The 22,251-nt window shown below is 35.7% G+C and overlaps 1 protein-coding gene across 1 annotated transcript in view; it reads right to left on the bottom strand.

Annotated features, from left to right (window-relative positions):
• ACSS3 (acyl-CoA synthetase short chain family member 3) overlaps window positions 1–22,251 on the bottom strand; it is a 170,973-nt gene that overhangs the window by 24,292 nt on the left and 124,430 nt on the right. Inside the window, exons 10-13 of the mRNA XM_090273670.1 lie at window positions 15,099–15,194; window positions 11,990–12,053; window positions 4,151–4,232; window positions 1,848–1,970 (exon numbers count right to left, since the gene is read on the bottom strand). Coding sequence (XP_090129796.1) covers window positions 1,848–1,970; window positions 4,151–4,232; window positions 11,990–12,053; window positions 15,099–15,194 — 365 coding nt within the window. The remainder of the gene's footprint in view (window positions 1–1,847; window positions 1,971–4,150; window positions 4,233–11,989; window positions 12,054–15,098; window positions 15,195–22,251) is intronic.

Below are 22,251 nucleotides of genomic sequence, written 5' to 3'. Positions count from 1 at the left end.
ATACAATAAAGATTAAATCAAAAAAGAAAAAGAAGGAATAGCATTGATGATAAAGATGAGCACCTAAATGAATGAAACAAAAGAGCTACTCTAAATATAGACCCACTTAAATACTGTCAGCTGACTTTTGACAAAGGTGCAAAGGTAATTCAATGGAGAAAGGCCAGTGTTTTCAACAAATGATGCTTGGAATAACTGGCATCCATATTAAAAAAAAAAAAAATCCTCCATCTATGTCTTGCATCATATAAAAAAACCCTAAGCATAAATGTAAACTAACATAAAATATAAATAAAAACTAAACGTTAAAAGGGAAACTATACAACTCTTAGATACAAACAAAGAAGAAGATATTTATGACATTGGGCTAGGAGATAATTCTTAGATACAACATCAAAATTATAATCTATAAAAGACAAAAAATTGGTAAATTAGACCATATAAATATGAAAATGTTTTGCCCTGTTAAGAACACTTTTAGTAGAATAAAAGGATCAGTCACAAACTGGAGGAAAATATTTGCACATCTTATATTAGACAAAGGATTTGTACCCAGAATATCTAAAGAAATCTGAAAAGTGAACAATAAGACAACAGCACAATTTTTAAAAAATAGGCAGAAGATTTTGACAAACATTTCACCAAAAAGGATATTTGAAATGCAAATAAGCATATAAGAAGATGACCGACATATTAGTCATTGCAGACAAAAATAAAGCACAATGAAATGCCATTACACATCTATTAAAATAGTGAAAATAAAAAATAATGACAATTCCAAGTGCTTATAAGCATGGAAATAAATAAGAACTCTAGCAGTGAAATGTAAAATGGCATTGCCACTCTAGAAAACAGTTTGGCAGTTTCTTATACATCTAAACATACACTTATCATATAACCCAGTAAACTAACTACAGGTACTTATCATAGAGAAATAAAATATAATTTTTGCATTAAAAAACTGTACTTGAACATATATACCAGAATTATTTATAAATGCCTCAAGCCAGAAACAACCCAAGCATCCATTAATGACCCAACAGTTTCATAAACTGGTTAGCACATCTACAGAATGGAATACGGTACAGCAATATGAAAGGACAGGTACTTGGATGGACCTCAAATATATTTTCTCAAATGAAATAACCAATTCTCAAAAGGTTGCATACTATATTATTTCTTTATATGAAATTCCAGAGAAGGCATGAAAAAGAAACAGAAAAATCAGTGGTTACCAAGGGTTAGGGAAAGAAAAGTTCAGGTTTAAAAAATGACATTATTAGGAAATTCTTTGACAGTGTTGAAATTTTTTTGTATCCTGTCTATGGTGATGGTTACAAGAATGTATACAAGTAAATATTTCATAGTACTGTACAATGAAAAAAGTAGATTTTACTCTATGCAAAGGTGAAAAATTAAAAATGTTTTTAAAAACTCTTCTGGGGTTTTGTGTAGCTTATATTGGCATAAAATTTTGAGAATTTAAGAGTACAACAAAATGTTTAAAGACTATATGCAAATCTGGTCATGAAGCAAGAGCAAATCAAGATGCTAGAAGCAATCGAGCAGCAAATATCAAGAAGCAAAGGTATATAGACTGTCCCATAAATAATAAATATACATAAGTAATTAAAATTCTGAACTAATGCCCAGACAGGAATGGGGGAGTGTGTGGAGAACAGACAGGAGAGGAAGTGAGGCAAGCGAGATACCCAAGTACCCTAGCCTCTGCTTCAAATGAAGAGTGTAGCGATTCTCCAGGTTGAATGACTTAACCTCAATATTGACTTCAGCTCAGCTCTGTTCCTAAGCATTACCAAGAATAGAAGCCCAGTATTCGTCAATACCTCTTCAATGGCACCTGCAGAAATCCTGTGACCTGCAACATTTATCACATCATCAACTCGAGACATAACATACAAATAGCCTTCTTCATCCATGTAACCAGCATCCATGGTGTCATAATAACCCTGTGGATAAGAATATATAATGTATAATTAGTATGTACTATTAGGTAATATAATCATTTTTAAGCTTGGTAAAATATAAATTTTCATAGATATAAATGTAATGTATGCACTTAATTTTTTTTCATAGCTAGTCTATGGAATTAAATTACTTTTGATTTTGAAAGCTTACTGGAAACTCTTTGATCCTGTAATAACCAGGAATAAATTAAAGTGTGCATATATTATATACACATATTCATATGAATACATATATATTCAAGTAAAGCTTTTAAACTTAGAATTGTAAAGTTCATGAGCCCAATTTGTTTTTTTAATTGAAAAATAATAGCTCAATATTTCCAATATATTTTGATATTGCGAAGTAATTCTTTGGTACATTTCTTCTCTAATTGTGTTAATATTTAAAAGCTTTAAAGCTCTCTATGAATAATTACAAAATAGAGCAGTTTATTAACAGGGATTTGCATTAAACTCGAGAGTCAGTGAAACATAGTTAAGTAGTAAGCAGGAAATTAAAATTTTAATCAACTCAAGAAGTAGCACATCTTCATTGGTCCAGAAGGCACAAGAGAATGAAGAATCAAGAAGAATAAGTAAAAGGAAAGAAATATTCCTTCTCTAAGGCCTCTGAGTTATCTTGATATCTATATTTGTGAGCATGAGCTTTGGGACAAATCCGAATGAATCATTATTTGTGTTCCTTAATCTTTCTGACACTCAGTGTCACATCTATTAAATGGAGTGACAAACTATGCCTTATAAGGTTTTTGTGTAGCATAAATCAGATGTTGTATATAAAGAGGGAAGACCCTGGCACATCATGAGCCCTCAATAATTGGCACTCATTGTAATTACTCTTGCAATTACTATTAAAGAGAAAATCTGGAGTATTAGTTCAAGAGCATGGACTCTGGAGTCAGATTATATGGATTCAAATGTTAGCTCTGTTACTTCTAAGCCATGGTCAAGTTACTCAACCTTTCTGTGCTGTTATTAACTCCTTAACTTGAGAGCTTTGAGGTAAGAGGACCAAGACAGAGTACAGATTCACTACCTATAGTTTAAACATAAACTGGAGCATGGAAGAAATTTTCAATGTTAAAGGTGATCATGTTAAAACCGCATGCACATATTATTTTCCATTGTCAGGTTGTAATTAATCATACCAGTATTCTGATGATTTATCTGTGACCCGTCAAGGAGATAGATTGGGCTGACTGAAGTCAACTACACTGATAAATTTTCCCTGCCAAAGTCCCTCAGAAGCATGTTTAATCTTGGCTACTGAGATCATTTCACTACGAGATCTCATTCTAAAGGAAGCTATTTTAATTCTTGTCATTTGTCTAGTTGATTAGGTTAGCTGTCCTTCACTCACAAATAAAAAATGATAGAAGGCTAAATACTTAAACTCACTTTTCCTTTTTAATGGAATTCTGATCATTCTTTTACCTAGTGAATAATGAGAACCAGGTATCTCTCAAGGAAAGAAAAAGAAGTGAAAATACAGCAAAAAGGTGCTTGTGGGACCTGATGTGTATTATTAATAAAGTTATGTTATAAACACAAAGCACATGATCATGGCACAAGTGAACAGGTAAATGATAAAGCAGATGACCAGAAGACACCGTTTGTTATCTAGGTGACTGGACCTTGGATGTTGAGAACACTGTCTCTATCCTATATCTGTATTTTAAAATAAAGAGCTCAGAGAACACTCAGGAAAGCACGTCAAAAATAGCTGAAGGGATAGAAAGATACAACTTCTGACAAGCCAGGTGAATTCTGCTCATGTAAACAGGAGCACAGGAGGTAACGGGGTCTTAATGACCATGTCCAATTCTGATCAGGTGCTTTCGGTCTGGGAAGAGTCCAATGGCAGAAATAATATAGAAAACCCCCCAAAGTTTTACCTTCACAAAAATGTTTCTAACACTGAGGGCTGTTAAATTCCAGAAAGAGCTACTAAAACCAGCTGAGGAATTTTAGATCCAGAGACTAATAAAAATAATTATAAAAATGACTTATTTATGTGGTGTGAACATTATTATCCCTGAAACCTGGGAACTGTTTCAGATAACCTTTAAAAGTTGCTCTATAATCAAGTTGCTCAACTGAATAGTCAAGAACTATAGAGAAGTATATGAAAAGGTTAAAAAAAAGCATAATAAATTTCTTACAGGAAATTTTTCAAAGTATAAATGCTTGAACGCTTCCTGATTCTTCCAGAGTCCTGAAAAAGCCCCAGGTGGCAACGGCAACCTTATATAAAAACAGAGAAGCTACAATTATGATGAAAATGGTAACAAAGGCAGAATGATTAGAACTAATAACTTCCCAGTATGATAGATAGTTACAATTCAAATCTCGTAATGAAAATGTAACCCCCTAGATCTGCTGGATGATCATGTATGTCTAACTGAGGCTGAAGTAGTTGACCTCTGCACAGTGGTCACTGAGGGATGACTCTAGTTTCTGGAAAGAGCACACAAGGCATACACATTTAGTATGTGAATAGTTATTAGCATCAACCCTTGTTTCAAAAAGAAGCATAACATCTGCAAGAAGAAACCAAAATGCATCACTGAATTATTTTTTAAGAGAAATATCCTTCTACCCATAGGCAAATCAATTCTTTTTTTTTTTTTTTTAAGTATCAAGGTACCAACTTCCCGTCTCTGTGTAATTGAATGCTCCAATCAAACAGCCTACGATCAATCTTATCTTCACAATCAGTGTGCCTCCCCACTCTGAGAACTCCCTCACACTGCTCCCTCTTCCAGTCTTTCTTTTCATGACCACACAGACTTATGTGATTTCTCACTCCTATGAACAGAAGAACCCCTTTCTTTGTATATTTCCATCTTTCCTCCATTTTACTAAACAGGTGTTATACATAGGCAAGTGTTTATTATCTATCTGTCATCTATCACCTATCTATCTATCTATCTGTCTATCTACCAGGTCAATACAAGGCCCTTCCCCCTCCATGACTGAGGGCTAGTCATTGGCCAAAAGGAATGTCTATTGTTTTTGAAATGGGTGGTAACTTCCTCCTTGTCACCTTTTGAGAGTGGCTTCCTGTCCTGTGACTGCTTCTTGACATTTTCTTTACACTGAGGTAATGTAGTTTAGTGTCACGTAGGACACGTGCCTCCTTTGTCTGGGGCCCCTTAAAACAAGTCTCGGACACAGGGCACTGTGGTCTTTCTTACACCAAACTGCTGCCATCTGTGCACTCCCGTGTAATATGAGTAATAAACGGTGTGTTCACATGTGCTAGTCCACTGGGTGTTTTGTTTTGTATGAATATCACAAACACTTAAGCAGCTGTCCAGTTTGGAGCTCCTGCATTACACTATAAATACGTGAATAAATCTTATATTGGATCCGTCTAGGAAGTGCCACTTAACAAAAATAATAACCCAATGTGTTTTCAGGATACAGAAACTTCTTAGACACTTAATAGTTTGGAAGTGTAGATACCGTAAAACTTAAGGATTTTCAAAAACCTAACCTCCTGTACTCACACAGCAAAAATACTAAGTGAAGTGGTTACTTCACAGTAACCATACCAAAGAGCCCCATCCTCCCGTGCGGGTCTCAGGAAACTCTTCCTCTTGAGGCTGCAAGAACTCATTTTCTACCAATAACAGAAAGACCAGAAAAAAAGATCATTAAACAAAAGTAAAATAAAAATCAGAGATGTATGAGAACTAAGAGAAACAGTATCTTAGGGGCCACCAAAGCGCCAACATTTAATATTGATTAAATGTTCAACAAAGTCAAATGAAGTGCAAATGTTGTTCAAAAGTGGATTCAACAAAGGTCATGCAACTCAGTGATTAAGATATTTTATGTATCCTCAGGATTTCCATTTCGACAGAGTGAAGCAGACAATAACTGTAGTGATTGAGGAGTAAACAGGAAGTGGAGGTAGTGAGGTTAAACAATACTTTTTAAAAGTTCGTGGGTGACTGAAAGGAGAGATATAAATCAGTGGTTTACTGCAGCGAGCAGGCTGATTTAGAACAAGATCTGAGTAGGAGAAACCAGTGGACAGAGGACAAAAATATTAAAGAAGAAAACAGCAGGGAAATTATTCAATTGTTCATTCATTCATACATGCATTAACTAATCCATTTATCTTCTTCATTCAGTCAATAATGTTGGGTGCTTGATATTCCTCAGTCATTGTTTGACACTGATGATACAAACTCTGGCTTCAGACCCAAGAAGATTCTGGCATATCATGCATTACAAAGAAATAAATGTTCTTTAGAATATAGATAGGGAGAAAGACTGTCTTGAATGATGCCTATTCCATCAAGTTAGTGAAATAATGACAAAATGTAAGCATTTAAGGTGTTTCTCAGGTAAGTTTCACAGCAGGAGGTTAAATGCTGTACTGCCAGAAGCTCTTGGAAAAAAAGATTTTTGTCATCTGTCAAGGTATGGACCTGCTGGAAATGGCATTGTATGTCCCAAGTCATTTTTAAGATGGCCCCAAAAACTACTTCATCATCCCCAAGCATAACCGAGGAACAGGCTGTATAGCAAGATGGGAAATTGTATTTGATAATTAGTAGGATAAAATAATGTTAACTGTTCTTCACTAATAGATTGTGGTATTTTTAAAAATCTAGATCTTGCTTTTTGAATATTAAAAAGGGGCTCTAATGAAAGAATTTTGGAAGATGCCATATAGTAGAAGATGCAGAGAAGAAGGACTTCCAGAATTGAAAGTATTTGTGAATATATATCAATGAAATAAAAAAATGTGAAGAGAGAAGCAATAAGCTCCAAAGAGAAGGTAGGTGTATATGAGCTATAGGGTGGAGAACAGAACTTTTATCTGGAGTATGCCAAAATAACACTTTCCTTATTGCCATCCTAATCATTATTTTATATTAAATGCAGGTCTTTCTGGAATAGTGGGTGCAATGTGGGTCTTTTTCAAAGTGATATGAAAGACTTTTTCCTGTAGTTACAATAACAAAAATAATTGGACTGGCAGAAGGAAGGAAAATTTATGGAAATACTAAGAAATATGCTGGTTAATGTCTATACTCCCCCTTTAAGATCAAATGTTACCAGCCCAGCTCTTTCAATCTTCCAAGCAGAGTGAAAAGGGGAGTTTTGTTACAATCTGTCCAGTAGTGAATCAGGAGTTCTTCTCAGAGTGTGTCCTTTCCAAAGAAACCAATCATAAGGGGAAAGAAGAATAACTGAGGCAGCCGTGATGTGTGTGTGTGTGCGTGTGCGTGTGCATATGTGTGTGTGTGTGTGTGTGTGATGAGGTAGAGGCATCAGAATGCAGAGAAAACCTTAAATAGCTAAGGAAAGAGAACGTCCATCACTGTGAAAGGTAACACCTTACTGAACAAACTTAAATATGAACCCCAGATGCCAGCAATGCCAGATAAAAGGTAATCTATATATTCATGGTTTCATCAGGAACCCCTATGGTAACAGAAATAAGTTGAAGACTTAATTCCTGTTCCCTGACGAATCATAAAGTTAGATCCAACTTTGCGTTTCCAGTATTTCCTATTGTTTCAGGCTTTACTTGAGGTTTTCCTATGAAGCTACTTTTTACCTCCCTGGAAGAAACTAACTAGGCCTTAATTTCTTTCTCTCTGGGTAGACAAATGAGAAGGTAATAAATGTGAGTTTTAGCTGTATAACTACTAATGATGCTTAGATTCCCATGTCTAAAATGAGGATAATATCTATCCCACTGCCCACCTCACAGTGTTGTAAGGTGGAAGGAAAGATCATACTAAAACCTGTATATGTGATTTAGAAAAGAATGGCATTATAATTATATGATATCCTTGGTTTTACTCAAAGGATACACTGATGAAAAGAAAGCTATCCTGACCTCTCTCCCAAGACAGCAGCACAGTGACTGACTCCCTCTTCTAAGCAGTAAAGATGTAGATAAACACCATTAAGAGACAAGAGTTCAGTATCTGGAGGCTGAGAAACTGGCAAACACCAGAGTACAAGGCACTCAGGTAGTGCCATAACGCTCCTTGGCAGCCCATTACTGCCTGCAGAACACAGGACCCCAAAACTCCACGAGGCAGACAAGCCGCACTTCCAATAGTAACCACTGGATCTGGGCAGAGAACGCGTATGCCCATGAGGGAGGAAGAGCCAGAGAGCTATGGCTTTAACGACAGTGTGCTCTGTGGTACCGAGGAAGGCAACTGCAGTTAAAATTCTCTCTCACGCCCCATCGGTGGTGACTGGAAATTCCGACTCCTAGCTTTATTTCTGCAATTTGGAGTTCTGGATGAAACTGCAGGAGCATATTCTAAAATTCATGAGCATTTTGTATTCATAGCTCAGATATCAAACTTGCCCACTAAATTAACTGCCTGGAGCAAGTTTCAAAATCAAAAAATTTTCTAACATCCATGCAAATGTGTAGTTTTCTACTGGAAATGTTAATCTTACAAATGCAAGTAATCTACAAAAACTGTAGAATTCATGTTTATTATACCTCAAAGTCTACAGTAGTTTAGAAATCACTAAAATGCCTTCCTTCCAGTGAAGGAAACACCAAGAGAGCAAAGCTGGGATTTCTAGAAGGCCTTAACAAAGGAGTTTGAAAAACCAGAGTGGATCAAGTGTTTCTCTCAAAATTACTACATATAATTTTTCTGATTTGGGATGGGTCAGCTTAATAAAACAAATTATTACATTTTATTTTATAAAGCATGGAAATATGACTATAACTTCACATATAAAGAAACTGCCAGAGATAGTTTTCAGTGTTATTTATACTATATACAACAGATTTTAGAGTAAGGCAAGAAGCTATAGCTGTACTTACAAAAAGCGAACAAATTTGGGATTAACACAATTAGTCATGATTTTTTATTGACTTATTTTAATATAGTTTGAATTCCTTGTTTTCCCAATATTCCATGCAGATTTTTTTCTCTATTCTTTATAATCACTATAATTAATGAACATTAAATGGCATGAGGGCATATTGCCCTTTCAAAAACTATTTTCCACTTAATTATTATACAGAGTCTGCCCAGCAGTAACCTTTGATGCCAGCTCAGTATTAAACCCCTCATGGACTAAGCCATTCTTAGTACGAATGGCGTCACCCCTTATCCATGAAAAGAAAATATAGCAAAATATTATATAAACTGGAACATTTTCTGTAAAAAGAAGAGGTTGTAATTTTACTTTTGAAATTATTTGACAGGAAGTCACACATATAGTTGACCATTGGTTATTATTTCCCAGCAATCATTGCACATATACAAGGATCACGAGAAGTGAGACAGTATGACCTAAAAATTATTCATAGATAAAATGAAAAATGTATAACATAAAATTGACAATGAAGTTGATATAATGTAAAATCTTATACATTTAATTAAACATGCATTTATTTTGATTACACATTTCTCAAATTTGGAGAACAATACATTTCTTTAAGTTTAGAATCTCAAATATTTTGTGACCCCTGGACACTGTATATAATCCCTAATCAAACAGCATTTATAGGCACCAAATGTTCTAAGACTACGTAGCTGGTCTCTGGAAAGGACCGTGCTTCCAGATCATAGATAGCCTTTAAAATGTGGTCCATAGGGAAAGAATGATTATGTCCCAAATTACATACTGTTTTTTTAAAATCACAATAATTTTTATTAAGTCAAGAAAGTATGCTTTTTTCGTTCACTTAATTCAATTAAGCATTTATAATATGCTTTTAAAAAGAATTCATTGGCCATTTTCCATTCTGGATGAATGATGTATCACCCTCAAGGCATACCAAACAACTAATAAATTGACACAAATGAGTCTTCTTGACAGATATTAAATATGAAAGCATCCTATGAATACCGTAGGCAGCCTTTGGGATGCAGAAATAATTGTCAGGTCAATGAGTTGGAGTGGAATGAATACTGAATACGTGGATTTCAAAATGACATCCTTGCTCTCACAGATAAAAATGAGTTCCTGAAATAAGGTTTCAAGTACTGTTCCATCAAAACAAGAGACATCCTTGTAATAACTTTTTTCCTGAATATTTCTACCTGACATTTTACATATAATGATATATTATATATACTACATATATTTTCAAATACCTAGTTTCACTATTAACTCAAAGAGGAGTCAAGGTTCACTGAATGTCATAATATACTGAATCCTCAAATAATTTACAATGAAATCTCAAAATCCCAGATCTGAACAATAAAATTCCCTGTTTAGGTTTAGAGAGGGAGGAAAATCATTCTGAATTGGTGACAATCTAAACTATAGAATGCATTTGGCAATGGTAGTATCACTTTCAATTAGTTGAAGTAACACTAATGGCTACAAGAAAATTATAGTTTATGTGGGCTATTATTATGTTTTATTATTTTTGAACAGATGGGAGGCAAAGGCACCAATAATCACAGGGCAGAGCACATGAGGGTTTAAAACTGTGCTGGTATCAAATGCCACCACTGGGACCTTTCCAAAGTTTCTTTATGAAATAGATGACTCACATTTAGGAGATTACATAATATGTATGATGCTAGAGTGCTTTTAAAGGCTCTCAAAAACCGCGTGCTTCCCTAAGCAGGCTAAACATCTACTCACAATTTTGTCCAGATTAATTCTTTAGTAAGCTCTTCAGCTGACCCCAAAATGTTTCCCCTTACAGGTCAAATTTCAATTAGCTTTATGTTAATATGGATTCTGATTCAGAAAAATATTAGAACAAGTGGTATATTTAATATTTAACTTTCCATTTTCCTAAAAATTGTCTTAAAATTTAAACTTTTTAAAAAGTAAGATAGGGTTTCATGTTTACTGATAACATAAGAATGTGAGAAGAATTGTATCAGAATGTATATCTCCTCTGTTAGCTCTTTGTAACTTAAAGTATCTCTACCTGAAGAAATACATCTTTTACTTACTATTTTTCATTAAATTTTCACAGAATTTAAGATGTTCTTTTAATTGGAGACAAACTTTGCCTAATGTGAGAATGCCAAATATAAAAAAATATTTAAACTAAATGTGAAAACAAAACTATTATAAGACTCGGCATGCCATGTCCTGTATTTATTGAGCTCATTCTACTTAAATCATATCAGTAAATCTACTACTTAAACTATTCAGTGAAAATTCCAAAACCAGAGGCACTAAAGCAACCTGTATCAATTCTTTGTGTCTCCCAACTTAGTCAAATTCCATTTCAGCTTCCATCAGCAGAACAAGTTCAAAGTATTGATTTAATCGAAGTACATTTAAGTATTTTCAAATTTTAGCATGTTGCCTATCAAATGAACAATGGCAAAAAGGTTGGCAACAAATTATACTTGATGAGTCAGGGATTTTATATTATGCTACTCTTTGACTCAGTAATTACACTTTAGAAATTTATTCAATACTATAATAATTATCAGAAAGGGAGAGAATACAACACACAAAAAAGATATTCAATACAGAATTATTTATAATAACAAATATTTTTTTAAACATTGAGGCTTATATTGGGGATAAACATTTTTTAAGAAGTAGAGTAAAAGTTAAAATGCTCATGAAACAGGTTTAAGGAAAACAGTAATAAGAATAAAACTTAAGAATAAGCCAAATTGTTTCAACAACATAAACTGCTTGTGAAAAAGAGAAGAGTCACATATTACAAAATTAAAAGTGTATTGTTGAAGGATAGGAGTACACAAACTTTATTTATTTCCTTATATTTTGGGTATTTAAGTTATTTTTATCATCTGTGCATTACTTATATAATCAGAAAGATGTTATTAAAGAGATGCAAAATTTATCTTTTTAAAATTATATCTAAACTTACTTTATGAGACTGATATGTATAAATTACAAGAGTTGACACTGTGTGTTCTCAAACAATATACAAGCTCATTTTGCAACCTCCTCACTAGTAATATTGTTCATTGAAAACATTTCATTTTCTTATTTATATATTAATTCTTACTCTTTAAAATAATAGTATTGCAAATTTTACTTACTTTACCACAATATTTCCTAAACACCGAGACTTCAGTTTTTGCATGTTGTCATCCAAAATCATAACTACAAAATAAAATAGAAATAAATACTCTGAATAAAATTGCATGACCTTAAAGTGTAAATGTTTCCATATTTTCTATATTCAACCCTCAAAACTCTAGCTTAAGAAGGAATCTTTCAATTTCTGTGAGACTTAAACACATATAAGTAAGCTAATGTCTCAAAAAATTTTTGAAGAGCACATGCTTTCAATTTCTAACAATATCATAAACTTTCCTTAGAATCTCCCTTAAGTAAAGATATCATTTTAAACGTGCTGGTAATTTCATAATCTATATTGCTACCCATTTAAACATATCCTTCCAGTCCATCAAAACATTAAAAATATGTTGTACTTCAAAAACTAAAGGAAACAAGTAAAGTTTTAAAATATACTAAAATATTTCAAGCAATAAAAATAAGGTATTCCAATGCCTGGATACACCATTTTTCCGATTTAAAGCTTCATTTCCACATACAAGCCTCATAGGTCAATTTAACCTTCCCAAATATTATTCCAATGTTTCTGTATTACACTGTTAAAATCCTGAAAGACACTATGAGATCAAAGCTTGTATCCATATTCAGTAACCCCAGTGGAAACTAGAAATGAGGATGTATCATCATGCTTTACGCTCTAATAGATTCTTTATGTGGCTCATCCATCCAGTTTATTCTACTGAAAGAAGCTATGAGAAAAGAAGGACATTATCCTCAGAAAAAATTAATCACTCCCCTCTTTGTGTGCCCAGAGCACTTCGTTTTAAAATTCTATTCTGACAATTATTAGCAGGGTAACTATCTGTCTCTCACTAGATTGTGAGTTCATTAAGGGTGGAGGCCATGCCTAATTCATCTTTGTTTCCCCAAATTCCAGTACGGTGGCCAATTTATTATGTGCCTCTGAGCACATTCTATTACCCCTTCAACTTCCCTATCTAAAAAGTGAGGGTTATTCCTTTCTCGTAGTGTTAGCATAAGAATTACTTGAAAAAAAGATAAAGTGACACACTTGTATAAGGTGTTCAATAAATGTGAAGTTGTGTTACATCATATTGAATGATCTTCACACACACACAAAAAATGGTTTTCTTTTCTTTCCTTTCCTTTCTCAAAAGAATACTCCCTTTTTATTCTAATATTGAATGTTACATTATGCTTTTGAATCTTTGAAAAGCCACGAAACACATAAAGATCATGAGTCATAAAGTCACTATTTCCTTGGTCATAAATGCTTTAGTTCTAATGTTTAACCTGGGCTGTCTGTCAGCAGTGGCTTTCAGACAATGAGAAACTCCTGTACTGAAATTCCATGAGGCATCAAAGCTTAATTCTTTCTTACAACTGGATATAAAAATGGCACTGAACTACTGAAAGAAAGATGTGTCCAATAGCTCCCACAATTGTGAGCCCCTAAAACTGCCTCAACACAAAGGCAATTTTTCCAATAAAAGGAGTACGGATGATAGAAGTGTTTGAAGGGAGGGTTTCACTAAAACCGGTTTCACCTTTCCAGGCCCAGAGATGTCACTGACTTTGTAGAATATCTATTTCTGTCCTTAAAAAAAATTGTGTCTTTTTATAAATATATCTGCTGGGTTAAACCAAATGATCCATGTTTTCTTAACTAGTCATTATCCTAGGAGGAAAACACAATGTCTCTATGTTAGAAAAGCAAAAGACAAAGCTCTAAATTTTGTAATTTACATGCAAATAGGAACTTTATGTAGGAATATTCTTCTGTCCCATGTTCTGGGTTTTCCTCATAAATCTATTGTTAAATTGTGTGACCTTGTGCAGATAACGTAACTTCTGTGCCTCATTTTTCTTGTCTATAAAATTAATGTGTGAGTCTAAATCAAGTCAGTCCATCTGGCTTCTCTGGAATATCAATAACATTGGAGCTGAGACTTAGCTCTGGCATTCTACTGGCTGTCCCTTGTGTAAGGGCTGTGTTGGGTTGCATCACAACACAGCGAGCCTAGGAAGCATGTTGAATGAGGCAACTGAAGGCTTGAAAAGTTAGATGACTTCTATAAGTAAGTTGCAACTACGGAATGGAGTCCAAGCGTAATTACAGAACTATTATAATCACTACCAACAATTTAACAACATATACTGAAGGATATTTTATCTCATTGTCATACATTACCAGTGTGGATGAAATAATTGCATAATTTTTATGCAAAAGGTTAAAAACCTTATCATCACTCTTACATTAAAAAGTAGCATAATGGAAAAAAAACCCTGCTGCTTTTGTAACAAAAGCAAGCAAACTAAATAAATCACAAGGCTCTGTGTTGTCTCCAGGATCTAACCAGCTGAGCTACCTTAGGAAAGTTATTGAGCCTCTCTGGGCACCAGTTAGTTTATCTCTAAAATTATGATAATATCTCTGAATTAAAAATACTTCAGCATGAAATAAAACAATATATGCAATTACTAGGTACCTAGCGGGTTTCTAACATATTAATGCCACATCCATATTTTTTATTTAAATTTTATTTTTCAATTACAGTTAACATTCAACATTATTTTTATTAGTTTCAGGGGTACAGCATAGTGGTTACACAATCAGATACTTTACAAAGTGTTCCCATGATATTCCCAGTACCCACCTGGCAACAGACAGACTTATTACGATATTATTGCCTGTATTCCCTATGCTGTAATTTACATCCCCATGACTATCCTATAACTACCAATCTGTGCTTCTTAGTCCCTTCACCTTTTTCACCCGGTAACCCAACCCTCCTCCCCTCTGGCAATCACCACTCTGTTCTCTCTATCTGTCACATCCATATCCCTAACATGCCTTATAAATGATATTATTTTCTTGGTTATAATGTCCCTGAAAGTCTACAATCTTACTTTTGATCAAATTGTCTAATAATAATTAAGGCATGTCTTATTCATACAGGTATTCATTTAAATACTTCCTAAGCACCTAGCATACTTCACGCAATATAATTCATACCATACACACACACACACACACACACACACACACACACACAATATCGAATTTATCAACCTCAGATATTTTAAAATTTCAGAATCATCTCTCACCATTGTATCCTGGAACACATTTCCCTGCTTGTCCTGGAGGAGGTGTTTTAGAATTACCCAATCCAATACATGATGCTGTAATTGGGGATCCAGTCTCTGGAGAAAGAAATATTACTTATCATCTAATGTTTCAACCTAAGATCATGATTTCTTCTGTGAGCTCACTGCCCCTCTCCACCAAGTTTGTCACAGAATTTAAATACATGAGGAATAAATAAATAGTGCAAATGTATTATTTAAAAGTTAAAAAATCCAGTAGTTTATGCCATATTAACATTCTTAAAACTTAGGGACACATATTTAAGATAATATAGTAGGGCTTCTTTTAAAGAAAAGAAAGGCCTTTTTAGTGTTTTCACTTGAGGATCACAGGTATGAAGAATGAAGAATTGTGTGACATGTTAAAAACAAAAAGATCTCTGGGAACATTGTTCTTAACTCACCTGAAATTATTTCAGCATAGTAAAAAACAGCTGTGTGTGAAATATTTGTAGCTTTGTCTCTGAAATAAGTAAGCCAACAACTTTTAAAAATATATGAATGATATCGTATTTTAATATTTTTAAGAACTACACTTGCCTAGAGACCCTGGCATCTGAAATTGAATTTACCAATTCTTTATCAAATTGACCTCATTCTGTATTTCCTGGACTTCTAGAAGACCCAAAACAGAAGCAAAAATATATGTATACTATGCTGATGATTTCAACAAGACCAGAGACTTACCCACAATTAGCTGCACTGATGAACAAAAATAATAAAATTGTTTTCTCTATCTCCAGTTTCAAGAGTGAGAAAAATAGCAGTTATTACATAATAACCATAGTTCTGAAAGCAATTATTTTTATGGACAAATGTATTTGATATTATTAGTAAATACAAGTTTAAACTTAACAGAATCTTTTAAATGAGAGATTTTTAACCGTAGAAAGCAGGATAAAAGGGTATTGATAATAAAAAGTTTCAGAACTACTGGCTTAGTATTACACACATATATACACCCGAGAGATTAATTGCCAAAACAATCAACTCCAAGGTAATCCAAAATAATAAAAGCATATATCTTCCTAAGGACTCAGAATGTATTCCTTCCACTATGGTCTCTACCATAATTTATCACACAGTTATATCACTTTAGAATGATAGGAAGAATTTATTACTGTTCTTTATTTTCCAGCATCATTCAATTTATTATTCACATTTTATGGATGGTGGCTCAGCTGGCATCACTAACAGAAGATGGACTCCTGAACATTAAAGCACAGCCCCTAAGTCACAGTCCAGGGCTTGAGGTGCGAAGCCATATGGTCACTGCTGAGGAGAAGCAGCAAGTGTCCAGAGCAGACATTTTTGATTTGAGACAACAAATTCTCAAATGTTTTCATACCAAGACAAAAAAAGGGAATTCTTTTATGAAATGGCATTGCATCGGCCATGCAATCCCCTGGCCATTCTCCCTCCACCACAGTCAAGCATGGGAGGAGATCCATATGTTTTGAAGGGTTAACAGCATTTTTCCTTTTGCTTTTTAAAAACTGCCTAAGTGCTCATTTCAGTTACCCTTCAAAACTGATGGATGGGAGAGACAAGAGCAGTGGTGATGGCAGGAAGCAACCCTGCAGAGTGAGGTTCCTAAGGGAAGGTACACAGATGTCAAAGTGCCAAGAGGAACAGAAGCCACTAGGTCACACTGGGACAGGAGCTATCCCTTCGGTGTACTTATATTGCCCTCCCACCCTGATGGGAACCGCTGCTGAAGGAAATCTACTGTTTTTTTTTTTTTTTAAGTATATTTTATTGATTATATTGTTACAATAGTTCCAATTTTTTCCCCTTTGCTCCCCTCCGCCCAGCACCCCCCTTCCCCAACAATCCCCTCCCCAAGTCCATGCCCATGGGTCGTACATACAAGCTCTCCTGCCTCACCCTTTCATTATATTCTTCTTTTTTAAAAAACTAATTAATTAATTAGTTAAATATTTTAACAATAAAAAATAACAATCCCTCCCTCTCAGACTTAAGACCCTTTACAATCTTATAAAGGACAATGGACGAAGGTCTCGAGCTCCTCTAGCTGCTTCAAGCTGGACATGGTCGTCGTCCTACCTACCCTTGGGTCAAGAAGTCCCTAATAAGAGTGGGGATGTGGAGGGGAGGGTGGCCTTCCTACAAGGGGAAGGATCGTGCAGACTCCAGGTTGGTTGGCTGTCTCTGGACAACGGCATGCTTGGTTTAACAGGCTGGCATCCTTGTTGTATTCTGGGGGCAACAGGGTTAAAGGACATCATTCAATCCGTAACCACTAGATGACAAAAGACAGGTATTAATTTTTCAATGTCCCACATTAGGGAAAAGAAGGGCTTCTTTGGAGGAAGGTATGCCAGGTACATCTCACCTGTCCAAAACCCTTTTGCCCATTATACTTAGTTTGGACTGAGGGAAATATTTTAGGTTTCCCCCCTCTCAGGCCTCTGGGCTCTTTCTGTCCAAGCCATTGGGATAGAAAAGAGAAACCAGTTTTAAAGTGAAGCCCACAGACCACCCCGTTCTTCACCAACCCAGCCACTTAGTTCAGCCAAACCATTGAGTCTCAGGAGGCAGCAATGCAGACGGGATTAAGTGAGGCCTATACGTACAGATAATCACTCAGGTAATGAGATCGTAGGCTTATGCCCTTTGAAAACAGAAAACACATGTTAATTTATGTAACATAACCCACATACAAGTCTCTAAATCTGTAGGGCTGTCTTATCGGAAAGACATCCAGTTGCAAGGCATTTGACATTCTTCTTGCCTGTAAATTAAACATCTTTGATAATGCCACAGACATAGTTTAACTTTCAAATGAAAACAAATTTTAAATGAAAAGAAACTTTAAAGACGGTTAGCTGCACTACTTTATAGTCTACCACTGGGCATTGTGATCTTCCTTGAATCGTGATTTTTCTCCCTAAGATTACCCTCCTTGTCATTAAAGGGACTGCATTAAGTTCATTTTTAATTTATCCTGTTCATTTGCATAAACACAACAAGAGCAGCAAATGATCACTTATGATCTTTAGTTCTGCTTTGCTGGAACTTACGCAAGGAACATTTAGGGTGACCTTCAGTCTGCCTTTCAGGGCACAGAAGCTGAGCCACATACCTGGCATTCAGCCTTGCCTGTAAACACCTGTCTTTTCCAGGTCCTCCTGGTTTTCCATTGTGCCTTAAGGTCCCTTCTATCCATCTTTCAGGAAAACAACCTTCATTCCTTCCCTGGAAAGATTGCTATGGACCGCTCATCCATCCAAGGTACCAGACCTTTTATCTCGTGGACTTTTATTACCTTTGAAAGTCAGTCCCAGTTGCTCAGGGCTTTTTGGTAACAACCAAAGCCCAAGCATGTCTCCTTTAGGCATGACATTCCAGTCAAGGTCTTAGTTAAAAAAAAAAAAAAAAAAAAAAAAAAAAACCTCTATTAACAACTGGTCTTATTAGTTTTATGCAAAGAAACTTAGGTCATTACTTACTTCTTTAGAATGCCAAATTCTGGAGGGATCAGATAGGAAGAAAATATATACAGTGTGAAGGAAAATCCTTGTCCTTCTAACATTCACTGAACTTGCATTTCTATTCTTTATATTTTTATTTTTCCCCCCACTAAAATTTTTTCTGTTTGTTTGTTTTTCCATTACAGTTGTCTCACTTTTTTCCCCCTCTTGCTTCCCTGCACCCTGCCCCCCTTCTTCCACATTCAGTCCCCACCCAGTTGTCCATGTCCATGGGTCATTTATACATGTTCTTTGACTAGACCCTTCCCCTTCTTACCACTTCTCTCCCTCCCATCTCCCCCTTTGTTACTGTTAGTTTATTCCTCGTTTACATACCTCTGGTTCAATTTTGCTCATTCGTTTGTGTTGTTCATTAGTTTCCTGTAACAGGTGATAGCATAAGGTAATTTTCTTTTGTTGCCTGGCTTATTTCGCTAAGCATAATTCTCTCTAGTTCCAATCATGTTGTTGCAAATGGTAGAAGTTCCTTCTTTCTTTCAGTACTTATTCATTGTCATTTTCCCCCTTTGTACTCGTGTTCCTCTCTGTCTCTCTCTGTTTCTTCATCTTCTTAAAGCAGACCCTTTGGCATCTCTTGCAATGCTGGTTTGGTGGAGATGTATTCTTTTAGCCTTCTTTTGTCTTGGAAACTCCTTATTTCACCTTCCATTTTGAATGAGAGCCTTGCTGGATAGAGTATTCTTGGTTGTAGGCCTTTGTTTTTCATTACTTGGAATATATTTTGCCATTCCCTTCTGGCTTGTAGTGTTTCTGCTGAGAAATCTGATGATAGCCTTATTGGAGCTCCCTTGTATGTTATTAGTTGTTTCTCTCTTGCTGCTTTTAGGATTCTCTCTTTGTCTTTGAATGTTGGCATTTTAATTATGATGTGTCTTGAAGTGGGCCTGTTGGGGTTCATCTTCATTGGGACCCTCTGTGCTTCCTGGACTTGCATGATTCTTTCTCTCTTCATGTTAGGGAAGTTTTCTGTCATTAGTTTTTCAAAGAGGTTTTCTATCCTTTGCTCCTCTTCTTCTCCTTCTGGAATTCCTATGATACGGATATTATTACGTTTCATGTTGTCCTGCAGCTGTCTTAGAGCCTCTTCTGTCTTGTTCAGTCTTTTTTCGTTTTGTTGCACTGTCTGTGAGTTTTTGTCTACATTGTCCTCCAGCTCGCTGATCCGATCTTCTGCTTCCTCTAGCCTGTTTTTAATTCCTTCTACTGTGTTCTTCAATTCAGAGATCATATTCCTCATTTCCTCCTGGCTCTTATTGATAGCTTCCATGTCCTTTTTGATGCTGGTATAATTCTCAGTAAGTTCCTTATAGTTCTTCTGGAGTTCACTGTAGTTTTTCTGGAGTTCTTTGTAGTTTCCGCTGAGCTCATTCAGCTTCTCCATAATCCATGCTTTCAATTCCATATCTGATAGTTTGCTCCCCTCTACTTCGTTTAGCACTCTTTCTGGGGACTCTACCTTTCCTTTCGATGGGGGGTTGTTTCTCTGTCTCCCCATTTTTGTGACTCCTATTGTTTGTTGGTGCTTCTTAGAATCGAAATCTACTGTTTTAAAAGTAAATCTTATCAAATTTCTTTTGTAAAAAAATATGTTTATTGATTTTAGAGAGAGAAGAAGAAATAGAAAGAACCATCAATATCAGTGATACAAACATCAACCGGCCACCTCCCATAGACGCCCAGACTGGGGACTGAACCCACAACCCAGGCATGTGCCCCAAGCAGAAATCAAACCTCAACTCTTCGGTTATGGGACGATGCTCTGACAATGGAGCCACACTGGCCAGAGCTCAAACTTACTACATTTCTTAACAACACATGGCAGATTTAATGGTGGGTGCGCCGGGCATGCACCCTGGTCCCTGACTTCTGAAGGGCCCTGCAAAACCATGTATTTTTCTTTTCCCCATCTCTCTTTTTTTTTAAGGGGCCCAATATTTTCTTCTGCTCCTGGGGCCTCAAATGACCTTAATCCACCTCTGGGCTTCTCAGCAACTTGTCAATTTAGACTCTAGACCCTACAAATGTAACTTCCAATGGCTCTAGTACCTGTTACCTAAAAGCAAAACAAAGAACCAGCACAACAAAACTCTAACTGCACCCTGCTTCAACTCATCTTACTGTGTATTCTCAGGAGAGATGTCAGCACTTCGTGTAAGACTGGGAGAAATGGAGTAAAGGTCAGGGAAATCAGAACAAAACCTAGTGTTCAAGAAAGATATTAGAAAGGAGTAGTGAAGCACTGTCAGTACTGACTGCCTGTGTCGGCTGACGTCACACATACTTCCTGAAATTCTCAAGCATATCTGTACAGTGATTAGATATTTATAATCTTTTAGGCTTCAGCTATTTTGTTATAATTTAGGATTGTAGGAGAACTATGAAAAGCATATCTTTATATTATTATTTGAGTGAATTTTTAAGATCAGTGAAAGGATTATTTAGTCAGTTAAAGTATACAATATTCGTTTATACTTTGAACATTAAAAATGTGAGTATATCATTGGCCTTATTTTGATATTAATTTAGGGGATTAGTCATATGCAAAGGATACTATTTGAAAAAATAACATTTCTAGGACTCTGAGCATAATAGAGCCATACCTAGGACAAAAGTTGGATGAGAAAGACCATAATGGTTGTTACAGAAACTTTGGTTTTCTGTCTTTATACCCTCAAATGTTCTGAGGCCCCAAAGTAGAACCACTCTAACGCAAGAATGCACACATGTGCTCAGACATTCACACACACAGAATTCATAACCACTCTGGCCCTCAGGCTGGTCCATGCGCAGAAAAGGCTTCTGGTTAGGGAAGGGGTTCTAAAAACCTCTGCTTCACACTGCCCACTGTCTGCTTCAATTAACAGCTTAGCAGTTATCCAGGGAGATAGGAAATCCCGATGTCATTGTGACTGGGAAATAGCTTCACTAAACAAACCAGAACGTTCTCTCTGAAGAAGAGAACAGGGTACTACATTTGGAGAAATCATTCCAAAGATACCTAACCTCAGAAACACATAATGCTTAGCAAAGCACCAGAACAATTTCTTTAAATGAGAGATGACCAGGAAGAAGATGGCAGGGAATTGAAGAATGTAATGGATAAGTTACCTTGGTACAATTATATTGATACTGTATTGGGAGCTAATATAGACATCTCACTCCTTTGCATGTGTCTTTACTGCCTCGCTCTACTGCATTAGTGAGAGAGAAAGAGAAAGAGAGAGAGAGAAGAAGGAGGAGGAGGAGGGGGAGGGAAGGAGGGGAAAGAGGAGTGGCCTAACTTAGAAAATTTAAACTGTTTGCCCTGGCTTGCACAGTTCTTTCAGAGAATGTGGAGAATGGAACAGACAAATGTATTTCATGAGGTTCTCATGTAGAATAAAGAGAATTAGAAGGGAACAGAAATCCCCCAGGCTGTCTCAGAGGAAGAAAAATAGTTGTGACAGAAAGTGAGCCTAGTCTCTTATGTTTGCAAATAGAAGTAATGGTGGTGCATATCACTTGTTAGCAAATACTTATTGAGCAACTATTATATGTTCGGTGCTGTCATTAGAACTGTGGAAACAGCAATACACAAAAATGACCAAAATTACTGTCTC

This window comes from Furipterus horrens, unplaced genomic scaffold (genome assembly GCF_987537825.1).
Source record: "Furipterus horrens unplaced genomic scaffold, mFurHor1.1.pri manual_scaffold_4, whole genome shotgun sequence".
Lineage (NCBI taxonomy): Eukaryota > Metazoa > Chordata > Mammalia > Chiroptera > Furipteridae > Furipterus > Furipterus horrens.
The sequence above is the reverse complement of the archived record's forward strand: the minus strand, read 5'-3'. Positions and strand labels throughout refer to the sequence as shown.